The 17,866-nt window shown below is 40.6% G+C and overlaps 1 protein-coding gene across 1 annotated transcript; it reads right to left on the bottom strand.

Moving 5' to 3' along the window:
• Window positions 1-600: 600 nt before the first annotated feature.
• Window positions 601-16,873, bottom strand: FEV (FEV transcription factor, ETS family member). Its single transcript, XM_073634991.1, has 3 exons — window positions 16,782-16,873; window positions 12,496-12,567; window positions 601-2,907 (listed from the first exon to the last, which is right to left on the bottom strand). Exons 1-3 carry the CDS (start codon window positions 16,852-16,854, stop codon window positions 2,372-2,374), a joined length of 681 nt encoding a protein of 226 aa, XP_073491092.1. The 5' UTR covers window positions 16,855-16,873; the 3' UTR covers window positions 601-2,371.
• Window positions 16,874-17,866: the final 993 nt, after the last annotated feature.

Raw genomic sequence — 17,866 nt, 5'->3', positions numbered from 1 at the left:
CCCTCTTTCCTCCTCATTTGTCCCTCATTTTGGTCTGATCTATATAGATGTATATAAAATGCACTTTTTATCTATCAAAAAGTGTTTTCCAGCGCTAAACCTTTCATCCAATTTCTAAATTGCTGCATTTGTAAATTCCAAAAGCCAGTTTAAAGGAATAGTAGTGGTAAAAAAAGCACTTGTGGGTTTAACCAATCATGTTTTTTTGTACAATTCTCTTATGCCTGCATACTTTTGCTGATGAATGTCCCTCATTCCCATCTCAAAAAGTTGGGAGGTAGGCAGACTATTGCAAAATCTTGGATATCCCCTACTCTATCAACCTTAGCAATGAAGCACAGAATCACTCAGGCAATGGTTCATGCCAAGATCGAGACGGTCTTTCTAGACAAAGTCCCCTCTCACGAAAGACTATGGAGACCTTGGATCACCCACTTTCTTCCTCATAACTTTCACGACTCACTCCTATTACCGAGATCTATAAGTGCTATAGGCCCCTATTGGCCTGGGACCTCTCAAGGGACCCCAATTCCTCTTGTCACCCCCCCCCCCCCCCCACACACACACACACACCTCCTCTCTTCCGCTCATCCCCCCACCTTCTGAATTTGTAACCTACAGGCATTCCAGTTGAGATGCCCATTTACCCTAATTCCCCCCTACCCCTTCTCCCCTGGTCTGAAAATACTTCTACAGCCCAACTTTCACTTATTTTAAACCACATAGGGTTTACCATCCCTACCAGGGCTGCTGCATGGCACTACTTGACGCCCACTGTCTTGGAACTCTCTCTGTCACACATTGGTACATCTGAAACATCTCCCCATTGTTTCTCATATTTGATATGTTACTTAATGCTTTATATTCTAGAATTCAGTACCACTTTTTATGTACCTTGACATGTCAGTTGTTATACTTTTAATAAAATATTTGAACAAAAGATTAATAAAAAAAAAAATAAAATAAAAAAAATATCACTTACAGGAAAATGGTAATTTAAAACATGGAGCCCCATCCAGTTCTTAAAACAAGCGGCTACTCAATACTCACCTTCAAAGTGGAGCTGTCTCAGGTAGTACCTGTTCTTCAGCCATGTCGGATTAAACTCTGTGGAGGCCCCTAGGCAGTCAAAACTTCGGGGCCCCCATCACAGGTTTCTGGAGGTTTCACATTTGCCTGTTCTAGTGGGATAACATTGAACTAAGTAGCATGGATGTCGACCGCCAGATGGAGATGACCATCACTGCTGTACATTGCATGGACGTAGGTTGCACCAAACTGACAGCTGAAAGTAGATGAGCTTTTACAAGGCAAACTATTATTATCTAATATTGTCTCTGGTTTATGTACTTTACATTGTTTTTTGGGTACATTACATAGTTTCATAGTTACATAATTAGTCTGGTTGAAAAAAGATACAAGTCCATCTAGTTCAACCAATAACACAGTATTTTCTCTATAGAGCCTTTAATGTAAAGTTTTTGTTTTTTTTAGTTGATTCATTTTTTTCTATCTTTTGTAACCTATTTAAGAAAGCTTCATTGTAATTTTCTTTCAAGATCTAATCAATATTATTCTGAACCATTGACACAGGGCCCTTAAATGGCCTATAAGCCTCTTGCCTACTCTGCCTATTTGGTAATCAGGCACTATGTTCAGCACAAGATAACACCCAGCATCACTCAACTGGCAGGACCAAGGACTCTACTGTGAATGCAAGTTGTCATGGGTCCACCCTCTGACGCCATGCACTATGACAGTTCACATACTGTGTAATGATGAAGAGATCAGTGACAACGTCAGTGCCGCTGCTTGCATCACGAAGAACCACCTACCACCACATGAAAACCAAAGAGAAAGACCAGAGAGTCACTTGACCAGCCTGTAGACTTTGGAAAAGCTAAGTTTAAAAAAAAAAAGCATAACGTATAGTACATGCCTCTGAATGGGGGGAGGGGTAATTTAGGGAGGGAACAAAAGCCCTGCGTTGGAATTTATTTAAATAGACCAACATGTTTGAAGAGAAGAACGACAGGGCACAACCATTGTACAGCACTATTAAGCAGGAAACACAGACTGTGAATATATAACGAGTGACTATGGCTGCCCTTCAGGTACATATATGGTTACAAACTATACCAGGAACAAATATTGAACAAATATTGATCAGATTATTTTCATGATCTTCTTTCACATGCATTAAAAAAATTCCCAATATGTTAATACATATACATGGCCAATCTCTGCCTAATACATGTGCTTCATTGTGCTTTGGAACAGTTACCAAATACACTTTGATGTCATCATTTATTATTCTGAATTAATGCAATGCGACTGTGACACCGTAAACTCCCAGTCCGTACTGGTCCGGTTAATGGTAATGGGCGCTCATGTTGCCCACGCTGTTGACCGAGCCAAGATGTGGGGTGGACACAGAACCAAACCCCCCCGGAGGGGCCTGGAGGCTGTGCCCCGGATACAGGGCCGAGGGGGTGCTCGGCCAGTAAGAGAAGCTGGCTGGAGAGACGCCGGAGGTCATCAGGTTAAGTTTCGAGAGGCCAGGGAAAGGTAAGTGTGGTAGGTTGCTTTGGAATTTGTAAAGCGACTGTTCGGTGGTGGGTGTAGATTGGCACACTTGTGCCAGGCCGTGGAAATCGAACTTGTAGGCGTATCTCTTTCCATGTACTTTGGCCATGATGTTCTTGTCGTAGTAATAGCGCAGGGCGCGGCTGAGCTTGTCATAATTCATGTTGGGTTTGCTCTTCCGCTCCCCCCAACGTCTGGCAACCTCATCGGGATCAGTCAGCTTGAACTCTCCGTTGGTGCCCTCCCAGGCAATGCAGTTGGCATTGGAGTGATCAGACAGAAGCTCTAAGAGGAACTGCCACAACTGTATCTGCCCGCTCCCTATGAGACAGAAAATATGATTACTGCTATGTAGAAGGTGGTTTAATAAAGGTCACAAATGTCATTCAAGGTTAGGTATGGCAGCTGTCTAGATGAGACCCAACTATAAGATTAGTGTATTGGGCAGCTTAAAGCGGACCTTCATTTTTTCAACTTTCCATCCATTAAATCTTCTGCCCTTGTTGTTTTAACTTTGGATAGCAAAAAAACATGTTTTTTTCTGCCAGTAAATACCTTATAAAGCCCACTTCCTGTTTCTTGTCTGGTTATTAGCCTAGGTTTATGGCATCATGCACAGCTCTCTCTCTCTCTCTCTCTCTCTCTCTCTCTCTCTCTCTCTCACTCACTCTCGTGAGAGTTTGTGAGGAAGGGAGGGGGATTCGTCATAAGAGGGCCAATGAAAGCTGCAGGGCTGCAGAGCTGGAGGTGTTCCTCTGTGTGTGTCTGTGTAAATCCAGGAAGTGAACAGGCAGCAGCTACAGCTGCCCACAGTTAAAATGGTTGCAGCCAGACTCAGTGGAGGGAGATTTCTGCAGCATATTTGGCAAGTACAGAATCACAGTATATATAAAATAATATGCAAAGTGGTTGGAGGGAAGCTTCAGAATGGCAAAGATGTTTTTACTACAAATTATGTGAGCAGACTGCAGTTCCTCTTTACCACTTGCCAACCAGGGGCTGTCATTATACTGCGGCAGGTCGGCTCATTCCCGCAAATCGCCGTAGGTGTACGTTTAAGGGCGACAGCAGGCACGCGTGCTGCACTGCGGGGAACCCAATGCGCGTGGCTGCTGGTCGCGATGTCCGCCGGCCACCAGCAATCACGGACACAAGAGCCAGAATGGGGATCTGTGTATGTAAATAGACAGATGCCCGTTCTGACTGGTGAGGAGAGACAGATCTGCTTTTCCTAGTGATTAGGAACAGCGATATGTCTCCTCCTCCAGTCAGTACACTCCCCCCACAGTTAGAAACACACACGAGGGAACACATTTGACCCCTTGATCGCCCCCTAGTGTTAACCCCTTCCCTGCCACTGACATTTACACAGTAATCAGTGCATTTTTAAAGCACTGATCCCTGTATAAATGTCAATGGTCCCAAAAAAGTGTCAAAAGTGTCCGATCTGTCCTCTGCAATGTCGCAGTCGCACTAAAAAATCGCAGATTTTTTTTTTTTTTACAAAAAATATGTAAAAGTATATATATCGGCCTAAACTGATGAAGAAATTGGTCTGTAAGTGGTTAAAGTGTATGTAAATCCTTACCTTGTAAAACAACCATTTTAAAATAGGAATGATAGGCAAAACATTTGTGTGTGTGTATATCAGGAATATGAAATGTTGGGTTTATATAGTCTTTAAGCAAATAAGCTATGAAAAATTTTTTTACAAACATTTACAAAAATTAGAGTTTGTTATTTCCCCCCAAATTTTGGGCAAAATCTAGAGATTTCCACATCTTTTGTCTTTTTGGTGAATCCCAATAAGTGAATGATGCTGGCGAATGTTTGGGGTGTCTGGGCTCACCAAAATGTAATAAATGAGCCTCTTCGTAGTAACTAACCCTTCCTATCCCCGGTGGTGAAACTGAGTATCCATATTTTTTAAATTCCAGTTAAAATCGGGAGATTTCAGATTTTATAATTTTTGCTATGTGCTTTAATCCTTTTGCTGTCAGAGCATTTCTTGTACAAAGTTTAGACGAGTTTAGAAGAGTTTTACGTTTTTTCTGCCAGCGAGCTCCAATCAGAAATGCGAATAAGAAGGGTTTTTTTTTTTTAAACGTTGATCTCAAAATATGCCTGTAAACGTCCTAATGTACATGGACACATAGGTTAACATTGAGCTGCTTCTACAGGCAGAACACAAAACATTTTTTACAGTGTGCATGGAGCCATATATACCAAAATTCTTTTTTTTTTTTTTACATGAAAACGTGGTAAAAACCCTGTAGAATAAAATGGTGTTTTTTTATACAATATTTAAATTTATTTTATTCCAATTAATTGTAAAACACAAAAGCACAATATAATCCCTATTATATAATATATAATAAGTATATAATTATATAATAATTATGTACTTTCATATATACATCTATATATATATATATATATATATATATATATATATATATATATATATATATATGTATATATGTATATATATATATATATATATATATACATGTATATATATATATATATATATATATATATATATATATAGATATATAGATCATATTACAGTATCACACAAAAGTGAGTACACCCCTCACATTGTAAATATTTTATTATACCTTTCCATGTGACAACACTGAAGAAATGACACTTTGCTCCAATGTAAAGTATTGAGTGTACAGCTTGTATAACAGTGTAAATTTGCTGTCCCCTCAAAATAACTCAACACACAGCCATTAATGTCTAAACCGCTGGCAACAAAAGTGAGTACACCCCTAAGTGAAAATGTCCAAATTGGGCCCAATTAGCCATTTTCTCTCCCCAGGGTCATGTGACTCAGTGTTAAAAGGTCTCAGGTGTAAATAGGGAGCAGGTGTGTTAAATTTGGTGTTATCGCTCTCACTCTCTCATACTGGTCAATGGAAGTTCAACATGGCACCTCATGGCAAAGAACTCTCAGGGGATCTAAAAAAAAAGAATTGTTGCTCTACATAAAGATGGCCTAGGCTATAAGAAGATTGCCAAGACACTGAAACTGAGCTGCAGCAGGTGGCCAAGACCATACAGTGGTTTAACAGGACAGGTTCCACTCAGAACAGGCCTTGCCATGGTCGACCAAAGAAGTTGAGTGCACATGCTCAACGTCATATCCAGAGGTTGTCTTTGGGAAATAGACGTATGAGTGCTGCCAGCATTGCTGCAGAGGTTGAAGGGGTTGGAGGTCAGCCTGTCAGTCCTCAGACGCTGCACACTGCATCAAATTGGTCTGCATGGCTGTTGTCCCAGAAGGAAGGCTCTTCTAAAGATGATCCACAAGAAAGCCTCCAAATAGTTTGCTGAAGACAAGCAGACTAAGGACATGGATTACTGGAACCATGCCCTGTGGTCCGATGAGACCAAGATAAACTTTGGTTCACATGGTGTCAATTGTGTGTGGCGGCAACCAGGTGGGGAGAACAAAGACAAGCGTGTCTTGCATACAATCAAGCATGGTGGTGGGAATGTCATGGTCTGGGGGTGCATGAGTGCTGCCGGCACTGGGGAGCTACAGTTCATTGAGGGAACCATGAATGCCAACATGTACTGTGACATACTGAAGCAGAGGATGATCCCCTCCCTTCGGAGACTGGGCAGCAGGGCAGTATTCCAACATGATAACGATCCCAAACACACCTCCAAGACAACCACTGTTTTGCTAAAGAAGCTGAGGGTAAAGGTGATGGACTGGCCAAGCATGTCTCCAGACCTAAACCCTGTTGAGCATCTGTGGGGCATCCTCAAATGGAAGGTGGAGGAGCGCAAGGTCTCTAACATCCACCAGCTCCGTGATGTCGTCATGGAGGAGTGGAAGAGGACTCCAGTGACAACCTGTGAAGCTCTGGTGAACTCCATGCCCAAGAGGGTTAAGGCAGTGCTGGAAAATAATGGTGACCACACAAAATATTGACACTTTGGGTCCAATTTGGACATTTTCACTTAGAGGTATACTCACTTTTGTTGCCAGCGGTTTAGACATTAATGGCCGTGTGTTGAGTTATTTTGAGGGGACAGCAAATTTACACTGTTACACAAGCTGTACGCTCACTACTTTACATTGTAGCGAAGTGTCATTTCTTCAGTGTTGTCACATGAAAAGATAGAATAAAATATTTACGTGTGAGGGGTGTTCTCGCTTGTATATATTTGTGCATTCTAAACAGGTATAGAGGCACGCAAGAGTCTTGCAGCAGAAATAAATCAAAACAACTGCATTTTATTGTCAATGTTTCAATCAGTTCATCTTTCTCAAGATATACATAAAGATATACTGCATATACTGTATGACAAATATCAAGTAGGCGATCAAGTGGTATATTCACTAAACATATGAATTTACCAAACATAATTTAAATTAATATTTTGTTTACTAAATCTGTAAATCACAAATTGTATGGTACATATTTCTGAGGATGAAAGTGCTCTAATTACCTATATTTAAATAAAAGGGATTAAAGACTGATTCCAAGGAGAGAAAATCAGAGTGCACTAAATCAGAACCATCTACAGACACACCCTAAAATGTTAGTGTACATTCACTGCACTTCATCATTTGAACATCTATTTACATCCTACTCTCTCTGTTTAAAATGGCAAATGATACTGGTGAATATTGGAGTGTATGGATTCCCATAGTTTAATAAATAAGCCCCTCTGATAAAAAAAAAAAAAACCCTTCCGATCCATGGTAGGACTTGTCATTAGGTATATATAAAATTTCCCTGAAATTTAATTGAGAATCAGGACATTTCTGTGAATTTTTGCCAATTTGGTGAATGTTTTGATGTCAATGGGAAAGGAGAAATTAGGGATTTTTTGTGGGGTTTTAGACTTTCTATATGTTTCCTGAGAGTTACGGAAGCTCCATTCAGGTCTTTTGGACTTGTTTTTGTACCAAACTGCTCTCATTAGCTTCCCCTCATTTTATGTTTTGTTTTTTGATTTTACAAAAAGAAGAAAAAATTAAAATTAAAAGTGCACAAATAAATCAGATATCAAAAAGGAAAAATACACAAATGCAAAGATAACTTTAAAAAAATAAACTAGATACACTGAAAAATCTCAACACTCTCTAATTAAAAAAGAAAAAGAGTAGATTGCAATGTTTGGATGTGTTAAATCACCTGATTTTAGTGGATATGTGACCACTCTTGAATGTCATAATGAGAGACATTTTTACATTTTTCACTGTAATGCCTATTCCTGCATAGCCATCTCTTTATACTGTTCAATTGTCAATGTAATTTAGTTGGATATGATAAACTGGATTTATTTTAAATGACTGTATGTTTTTGCTTTTGCTTTCTAGTAACCTACAGAACCCTAAAAATCTTTATATCTGTTGGGCAAGTCAGAGCTTAAATGTTGAGCTCTATTATGGGTTTGGGACTGCTGACTTTACATCCCTTTAGAACCCAACTTATCCTGACAGTTAGTATAAAAGTATAAATATTAAAATCTGCATAAATATATTGCTATATGCTTATTTACCTGTATATTTTAGAATACCTGAGAAATTTCACAACACACTGCAAATTGGGAGACTATTTTCAAAAATATATGAAATTACACATACAAAATGCCCCTGTAAAACTGCAACTGTAATTTATAGCCTAATTAAGTGATTAATTAAAGAAAACACTTCCATATTAAAGCATTGACTGATGTTTTATGTAACCCTCATGTTCACTTCAAACATTACAATTTGCTTATGGTAAAGTTGCATTTTATCCAAATATTTTTTTTTTTTTGTATTTCCTAGAAATATGATAGAAGTGCCTTAAAAATATATTGTCTAGGTCAGGTAGTCGCATGTGCTACATACATTCACTTGTATGGCAGGCTGTACACAGCATCCCTGGCCTCCTAGTATGGAAAAAGGCAGAAACCTAAAGCCAAGACTTTTTTTTAATATTTGAGGGCTTTCAATTCTGCTGAGCAGATTCCCTTTCATTTCCTGTCCCAGAGACACAACATAAAACAGGAGGAAATCTTCCCAAAGTGGATTTTTTTTTCTTCTAAAGCCTGGTACACACTATTTGTTTTTTTTTTTTTTCGTTCAACCCAGCGTGCTGAACGAAAAAAAAAAAACTGAAGAGCTTGGGATGTTAGTACAGTGATCTCCCCCGCTAAGCTATTGTGTTCTGACAGTGGTGGGATCCCCCCACCCCAGAACACAACGGTCAGTGCTGTCAGCCAATGGCTGATGAGCACACTTTTTTTTCGGTCATGCCTCTTTGATAGGCCTCTGTCGGACCGGCTGCCGCACACACAGGCCAAATGTCGGCCGGTGTCTATTGAATCGACAGATGCCACCTGTTATTCAGCGCGTGTGTACGGCCCTTAAGACAGTTGAGTCCCAACTAATTTTTTCTCACCTCTTGCTCTGGTGACAATTTTAACATTTTGGATTTCCCCTCCCTTTCTGTCTCAGTGACAATGATAACCAGAACAAATACAGAGGGTGAATCTCCCCAGTGGGGACACAAACAGCAAAATAAACCTGACAGACAATCTAAACTGTCCACATTTTATCCCAAGAAAAAAAATGCCTTTACTTACACTTTAAGGGCTTGTTTACACTGCATTGCACTCTAAAGAGTGATCTGCAGTGGATTGCTTTGCAGAGAGTGTTTGACAGGTGGCTTGAAGGAATTATTGAACTGCCTTACCGCCTGTTTTTACCCCTAAAAGGGTGGTTGCAGCATGGCACTGTTGACCTGGGTACTTACAGGGGGTATAATTCTTGCTGCACCGTAAACCAAAGCTTCACAACCCCATCACAACCCCATCTGGCTGCTTTTGCACCTTAAGAGGGATGGTCAGGGGGTGGTAAAATTGTGGCTCAACCACTTGTTGTTTTTTTTTTTTTTAAAGCCCCCCCTTCCCCATCTGTAAGTGTAAACTGTCGTTGCTGGAGATCTCATTAATGGTGGGCTCCCATTGTTCCACGAAAACAAACATCCAAGAAAAATGAGAACATGATCTCAAAATCTTGCAATAAAGTCTTTTATACTTCAAATGTACATCTTCATACAAAAATTAGCGTGACTGTGCAGTTTTATCATTGCTCTTGATAAAGAGCAAGGATATGCTAAGCACAAATTTTTGTTTGAAAATGTACATTTGAAGTAAAAAGACTTTATTGCAAGATTTGGAGATCCTGTTCTCATTTTTCCTATATATTTACAGTATATATATATATATATATATATATATATATATATATATAATATATAATTCAGATAAAGGTGGAATATGGAATTACAGACCGTAGTTAAATACTATTCAAACATCCAACAAATACAAATTGGTCTCTACATTCCAAAGATCCCTCCATCCTAAATCTGAATTGTGTGCATACTCCTACCACATAGACTATGACCATACATTTATAATTAAAAACATGCTATAAAAGAAAGAGAGAGCAGCAGGGGGTTTGTAAAAAGAGATCCCATGAGGTTTATATCTACAGGGCATGTTTTCTTTTATTTTTGGATTGTAGAGATCAATTACACAGCAAAGGGATTCATGAGTTACAAAGCATGATTACTAACATATTGTATATCAACAATGATTTCAAGAGGATACATTGTATATAAGCTGGTACACTGATAATTGATGTCTACATACAAGCTATTTATACACAGCGACCCATATTAAGACTATATACAGTATATGGATTGTAAGGGACATTTGGGAAACATGTTACATTTCAAAGCAAGATTTTATAACGTTTTGATCCTGCATGTAATAAATGCTATATAATAATCCTGACCATTTGGTTATAGTCTAGGTTATAGGAGTATGCACATGCATTGCTTTTTGATTAAGGGTGGAGGGATCCTTGTATTGTAGTGGTCAATATGGGATACAGATTTTTGTTGGGTTTAGCCAGGTCTCCCCTCCTTTATTACAAATGTCAACCATTATGCTTATAAAAATAAATCATATTGATAACAAAGATAATTTAAAATGTATAATTATAGTAATAATAATAATAATAATAATAATAATAATAATAATAATAATAATTGTTATTGTTATTAATATTTTATAAGATATTGTTATATTATAATTGTATTATATACTATTATTATTATATTATTATTATATTTTTTTTACATCTTCATTCAGCTAGTTACAAACAGCAATAAAATAATAATAATTATCAGCTCATAGTGCTGGTAACCAGTATAGACAGGGAGAAAGCTTAGTGCACTTGGCAGATGGGATGAGTGTTACTTCTGAGCTCAGATCACAGCTTTGCAGAGCAGACAGGTAATGCAAAAACACTAACATGTTTGCTGCAGTTGCCAAGTAATCTGCAGTGTAAATTCAACAGGTTTAAGCCTTTTATTTATCAATCTACTGGCTGCCTAGAAGCTGGTTCGGAGTTTGCCCTCTCACTGCAATTTGCCTGGATACTACAGGTAATTATTGCAGATGGCAGGGCACAATAAATGTATTATAGAGCAATAAAACTAATCTAGCCGCTGGCGACCAGAAAAAAAAAAAGTAAAAAAAAAAATGCTACTTTACCTAATGAGGGTCTTATCAATTAATGGCTCCTGGTTCACAATCAGGTGAAAGAGCCCCTTTCATAAATATTATTTAGAATCTCCAAATTATAGAGAACATGGCTAATAAAGGTCGTTCGAGGCATTTTTAGTACACAATAAACAAAGTTCCTTATGGGATACAGATAGACATATTGTCACAATGTAACAGGTAATCCTTTGTAGAAATAGACTCAGCACCGCAGTCACTGCTATATTGTGCTTCAGCACCACGGACAGCGACCCGACTGGCTGACCTGACCTCCCGACCACTTATATTCTATGGGGCTATTGCGTTATTTTACGTAAATGTAGATAGATAGATAGATAGATAGATAGATAGATAGATAGATAGATAGATAGATAGATAGATAGATAGATAGATAGATAGATAGATAGATAGATAGATAGATAGATAGATAGATAGATAGATAGATAGAATTAAAAACTATTTGGCTTGCTATAACCTGTAGCAAATCCAAAATGTAAAAATATACTATATATATATATATATATATATATATATATATATATATATATATATATATATATATATCCTTATTTTGGTAATAAATCAGATTAAAAATAACTTGGCTTACTATAACCCGTAGTAAATTCAAAATGAAAAATTAGAAATCAAGGAATACACCTTGCAACTTATAGCTACTGCAAAATGAAATAGCTATATGATAGATAGATAGAAAGATTTTTTTGTGGCATAGTATAACCTGTTGTAAATCCAAAATGGATAAAATATATAGTGTGTGTGTATAGATAAATAGATATATATCTATATATATATATAGATATCTATATCTATATCTATATATATATATATATATATATATATATATATATATATATATATATACATATATATATATATATATATATATATATATATATATATATATACTGTATAGTTAGTATAGATAGAACAATAGATAGATAATTTATTAGTTAATAAATCTAAATTAAAAATTATTTGGCTTATTATAACCTGTAGTAAATCCAAAATGTAAAAATATGCAGTGTATATATATATATATATATATATATATATATATATATATATATATATATACATTTTTAATAAATCATATTCAAAAATGTTTGGCTTACTTGTATTTCTCTATGGTGCGGTAAATACTTCTGTTTAGATACCCTGGATATTTGTGACGAACTGTGTACCAGAATCTCAATATAAAACTAATATGATTAAAAAGATCAAATAATAATATTATTGTTCCTATCCAATGGCAGGCGGAGGACGGATCGGACAGTACATGGGGGGGGGTTGGGGGTTGCTCACCTTTCTGCACGCCGGCTGAGAAGGGTCTCCAGTTTGGGGTCTTCTCCTTCAGGAAAGTTTCTCCCACCGGATCTGAGATAAAGTAACAACCAACATGTAATAAAACGTTTCCAGAATTCCATCTTTCAGATATCTGCAAGCAGCCAATGTATGTAGAATGAAGTACTCTGCAGGATGGTTGGTGTATCGGTATATAATGTATTAGCAATCAATACAACAAACACAATACAAATATATTTAACTAAAACACATACAATGGAAAGGAGAACGAATATAACAATAAAGAAATAAAGATTCTTCCATCGCAGCCACTCTGTCCAGTGAACCCCTGAGTTTTACAATCTTTGTATTTTGGGGTGCAGGGGCAGGCAGCTCTCCGGATCTTTATCAGTGTGCTCGGAAGATATCCTGCAGTTCGGGGTGTAAGATCAGGCGTCTCCCTGAATCTCAGTGTACTCAAGAGGGTACTCTCTATAGTTTAGGGGTGTAGGGGCAGGCAGCTCCCCGGATCTCAGTGTGCTCAAAGGATACGCTGTAATTTGGGGGTACAGGGGCAGGCGGCTCCCCAGATCTGTGTGTGCTCAGGAGATACTCTGTAGTTTGGGGTGCAGGGGCAGTCAGCTCCCAAGATCTCAGTGTGCTCAGGAGATACTCTGTAGTTTGGGGTGCAGGGGCAGGCAGCTCCCCGGATCTCAGTGTGCTCAGGAGATACTCTGTAGTTTGGGGTTCAGGGGCAGGTAGCTCCCCAGATCTCAGTGTGCTCAGGAGATACTCTGTAGTTTGGGGTGCAGGGGCAGGCAGCTCCCCGGATCTCAGACAGCAGGTATGGGCAGATGATCGGAGTGTCCGTTGATGTGCTTTGGGAATAATCTGTATTTTGGGGTGAAAGGTTAGGCTGTTCCCCAGAACAGAAGTCGGTCAACATGCCCTGAGTCTGTTATTTGGGGTGTCAGGGGCAGTCTGCTTCCTAAATCTCAGTCTGTGTGCTCAGGGGATCCTCTGCAATTAGTGGTGTGGAGGCAAAAAGCTCCCGAAATATCAGTTTGGTTTGGGGGGAACTTGGGGTGCTTTGAAAATCAGGCTGTTCCCTGCAGGGTTCGCAACTATTGTATTCCATGAGGGGGTTAGCAGTTTTGGGGAGCCGGAAAAAGCTGGGTTCTTAGTGATTACGGTTTTGGGGGACAGAAATCAGTCATATCCCAAATATCAGTCTTGGTGCATTGTTGTATTTCTAGGGGAGGGGGGTTAGAATCCCAATCAGTCGTTGTGGTATGGGGGGGGGGGCTCTAGTAGTTTGGGGGGATAAAATCAAGATGGTTCCCAGGATTCAGATAATGTGTAGTAAAAGGAGCTCTGTAGTTTTGGGGGGCTGGACAGGCTGATCCCCGGCTTCCAGTCAGTGTAAGGAGAGACGGCAGGAAACGCGTCCAGGAAAAAGGAAATCCGATTTCTGGGGAGTTATAAGACGGCGGAGAGGAGCCCGAGGACAGACGAGAGGGACACCCATAGAGGATGACTATACTGGGGGGTGGGGGGACACCCATAGAGGGTGACTATTCTGGGGGGACACTCATAGAGGATGACTATGCTGGGGGGACACTCATAGAGGATGACTATTTGGGGGGACACTCTTAGAGGATGACTATATTGGGTGGACACCCATAGAGGATGACTATATTGGGGGGACACCCATAGAGGATGACTATAGGGGGGGCACCCATAGAAGATGACTATACTGGGGGACTCATATAGATTGACTGTACTGGGGGGACACTCATACAGGATGACTATACTGGGGGGACACTCATAGAGGGTGACTATACTGGGTGGGGGCACCCATAGAGGATAACCATATTTGGGGGACACTCATAGAGGATCACTATACTGGGGGGGCACCCATAGAAGATGGCTATACTGGGGGACACCCATAGAGGATGACTATACTGTTGGGCCACTCATAGAGACTGACTATGTTGGGGGGCACTCATAGAGGATGACTGTACTGGGGGATAACCATAGAGGATGATTATACTGGGGGGACACCCATAGATGATGATTATACTGGGGGGATACCTATAGAGGATGACTAGGTGACATTTGCGTAGCAGAACAGAGGAAAACTCGCAAGAATATGATATTTGGGGTCACCCTGAATAAAATTGGAAGGATAGAGGGGGCACAGAAATAGGGATAGAATACGTGAGGCTGCAAATAGGAATAAGAGTTCATTAGATTTGGGGAGAAGAGTATAATATGGGGGTCCGGATAAAAATAGTAATGATATGACATTTACAGGTGGAATTAGGCGAAGACATGAATAGTTAAGGGGTGACAGAAAAAGACTGGAGTGTCACGGGGACTATAAGGACACACAAACCAGAACAGGATAAAGGGGTGACATACACTGGGTGAGGGGTGACACATACCAGAACAGGGCAGAGAATTCGCACACAATGGCTGAGGGGGTGAAAAACATGCCAGGATAAAAAAGAGGGGTGACACAAATTTGGTGAGGGTGACACAATTACAAGACAGAGGGGTGACAAATGCTAGATGGGGGATGAGACATATCAAAACAAAATAGAATGTGACATACTTACCAGAACAGAATAGAGCGGTGACACACCAGAACAGGATTGAGGGGTGACACATACAAGAACAGAACTGAGGGGTGACAAACACTGAGGGGTGACACATGCCAGAGTAGGATTGAGGAGTGATATGTATCGGGCAAGGGTTGCCACACACTGGGTGAGGGGTGACATATACAATAACTTACACTGAATGAGGGGTGACACACATCACAGAAGAGAATTGACGTGTGACACACATTGGGTGAGGGGTGACACATATCAGAACAGGATTGAGGGTGACATACATTGGATGAGGGGTGACACACATACCAGAAGATTGATGAATGACACACATTGGTTGAGGGGTGACACATCAGAATAGGATTGAGGGTGACACACATTGGATGAAAGTTGATACACCAGAACAGTATTGAGGGGTGACACATATACCAGAAGAGGATTGATGGGTGACACAGGTTGGGTGATATATGACAAATCAGAACTGGATTGAGGGTGACATACATTAGGTGAGGGGGTGACACATCAGAACTGGAGTTAGGGTGACATACGCATAGGATGAGGGGTGACACACATACTAGAAGAGAATTGAGGGGTGACACACACTGGGTGAGGGGTGACACACACAATAACTTACACTGAATGAGGGGATGATGCACATAACAGAATATTGATGGGTGACACACATTGGATGAGGGGGTGACACACATTGGATGAGGGGGGTGACACACACTGGATGAGGGGGTAACACACATAACAGAATATTGATGGGTGACAAACATTGGATGAGGGGGTGACACACATAACAGGATATTGATGGGTGACACACATCGGATGAGGGGGTGACACACATAACAGGATATTGATGGGTGACACACATTGGATAAGGGGGTGACACACGTTGGATTAGGGGGTGACACACATTGGATGAGGGGGTGACACACATAACAGAATATTGATGGGTGACACACACTGGATGAGGGGGTGACACACATTGGATGAGGGGGTGACACACATTGGATGAAGGGGTGACACACATTGGATGAGGGGGTGACACACATTGGATGAGGGGGTGACACACATAACAGAATATTGATGGGTGACTCACATCGGATGAGGGGGTGACACACATAACAGAATAATGATAGGTGACACACATTAGATGAGGGGGTGACACACATAACAGAATATTGATGGGTGACACACATTGGATGAGGGGGTGACACACATAACAGAAGAGGATTGAGGGGTGACATACATAACAGAAGAAGATTGATGGGTGACACACATTGGGTGAGTGGGTGACACACATACCAGAAGAAGATGAAGGGGTGTCATTCGTTGGTGGAAGATAAATGAAAGATGACAGACTCCAGCTGCAAGGATAATAAAAAATGGGGGTCATAGGACCAATATGGGGATAATGAGGGAGTGAAGAGGGGAGATGGGGCAGAGGCAGACCAGAGCCCCAGTCAGACAGAAAAAGTGCAAATGAAATTTTCTGGGGGATGCAGAAGAATCCAAGGATTAGGATGGGAAGAGCTTTGGACATTCTGAGAAGCTCGTGTAGAAGATAAAAAAACTGAGATAGTAAAGGGTCCAAGGGGAAAGGTGGGGGTGCAGGTCCAAAAATGGCAGTTGCTCCCACCAAAACTTTTTTGAGGTCCCCCCCATTCTATCCCCCCAATGTTCTACCTGTGAGGTACATGTTGAGCAGGAGCTGGGATGCGGCACCCTGAGCCATGGAGAGGAGCTCTGACACCCGCATGGGGTGGGCTGCCTCTCCTATTAATAATAGGACTAGAACACCATTGTTATTAGATGCTGAAGGCAGAGAATGGGGAATAGATGGGGAGGGAGGGGAGGACAAGGATAATATCCAGGCAACCCTCTGAGATGTGGCCCTTCCAGAAAAGGAGAAGGGGCCCCCCCTCCCCTCCCGCCATCATTTCCTCTGTAAAAGTCTTTTTAATTAAAGCCGCCATCTGACTGTGTCAGTTTATCTGCCCCTCTTATCAGCGCTCATCTCAGTATTAATAAAAGTTGGGCTGTTAAAGATCAGAGTCACTATGGGGACAGCGCCCCCCTCCGCCGCATTTCACGCCTGTTTAACTCTTTGTAAACACTTGGCGGCGTCACAGGCGGAGGGGGGTGCGGGCTGTGTGCGCTTCATTACATCTCAGCCAACAATGATGGGAGGGAGGATGACAATTAGAGAGAGGAGGCTGACTGCGGGGCGATTAGAGGCCATTAAAGACACATCAGATGGACATTGACCTCGGCCATGGAGAGTAACCCTTTGTGTGCCAGAGATCTTTAACTCTCTGTGTGCCAGAGACATTTAACTCTCTGTGTGCCATAGACGTAGCCATAGAGTATAACCCTTTGCGCACCAGAGGTATTTAACTTTCTGTGTGCCATAGAGCTTAACCCTTTGTGTCCCAGAGATAGTTAACTCTCTGCGTGCCATAGAGTGTAACCCTTTGCGCACCAGAGATATTTAACTCTCTGTGTGTCCAAGAACAAACCACAGCCTTTGTGCGTCAGAGATATTTAACTCTCTGCGTGCCATAGACTTAGCCATAGAGTGTAACCCTTTGCGCACTAGAGGTATTTAACGTTCTGCGTGCCATAGAGCTTAACCCTTTGTGTCCCAGCGATATTTAACTCTCTGCGTGCCATAGAGTGTAACCCTTTGCGCACCAGAGATATTTAACTCTCTGTGTGTCTGAGAACAAACCACAGCCTTTGTGCGCCAGAGATATTTAACTCTCTGCGTG

This window comes from Aquarana catesbeiana, linkage group LG06 (assembly GCF_042186555.1).
Source record: "Aquarana catesbeiana isolate 2022-GZ linkage group LG06, ASM4218655v1, whole genome shotgun sequence".
NCBI lineage: Eukaryota > Metazoa > Chordata > Amphibia > Anura > Ranidae > Aquarana > Aquarana catesbeiana.
The sequence above is the reverse complement of the archived record's forward strand: the minus strand, read 5'-3'. Positions and strand labels throughout refer to the sequence as shown.

Bases quoted from the DNA above. Each gene is read 5' to 3' on its own strand.
- FEV (XM_073634991.1), bottom strand. From the start codon at position 16,854: ATGCGGGTGTCAGAGCTCCTCTCCATGGCTCAGGGTGCCGCATCCCAG. The intron at 12,568-16,781 runs GTAGAACATTGG...ACTTTATCTCAG, and splicing joins GCTCAACATGTACCTCACAG to ATCCGGTGGGAGAAACTTTC. The intron at 2,908-12,495 runs GTGAGCAACCCC...TCTGTCTCATAG, and splicing joins CTCAGCCGGCGTGCAGAAAG to GGAGCGGGCAGATACAGTTG.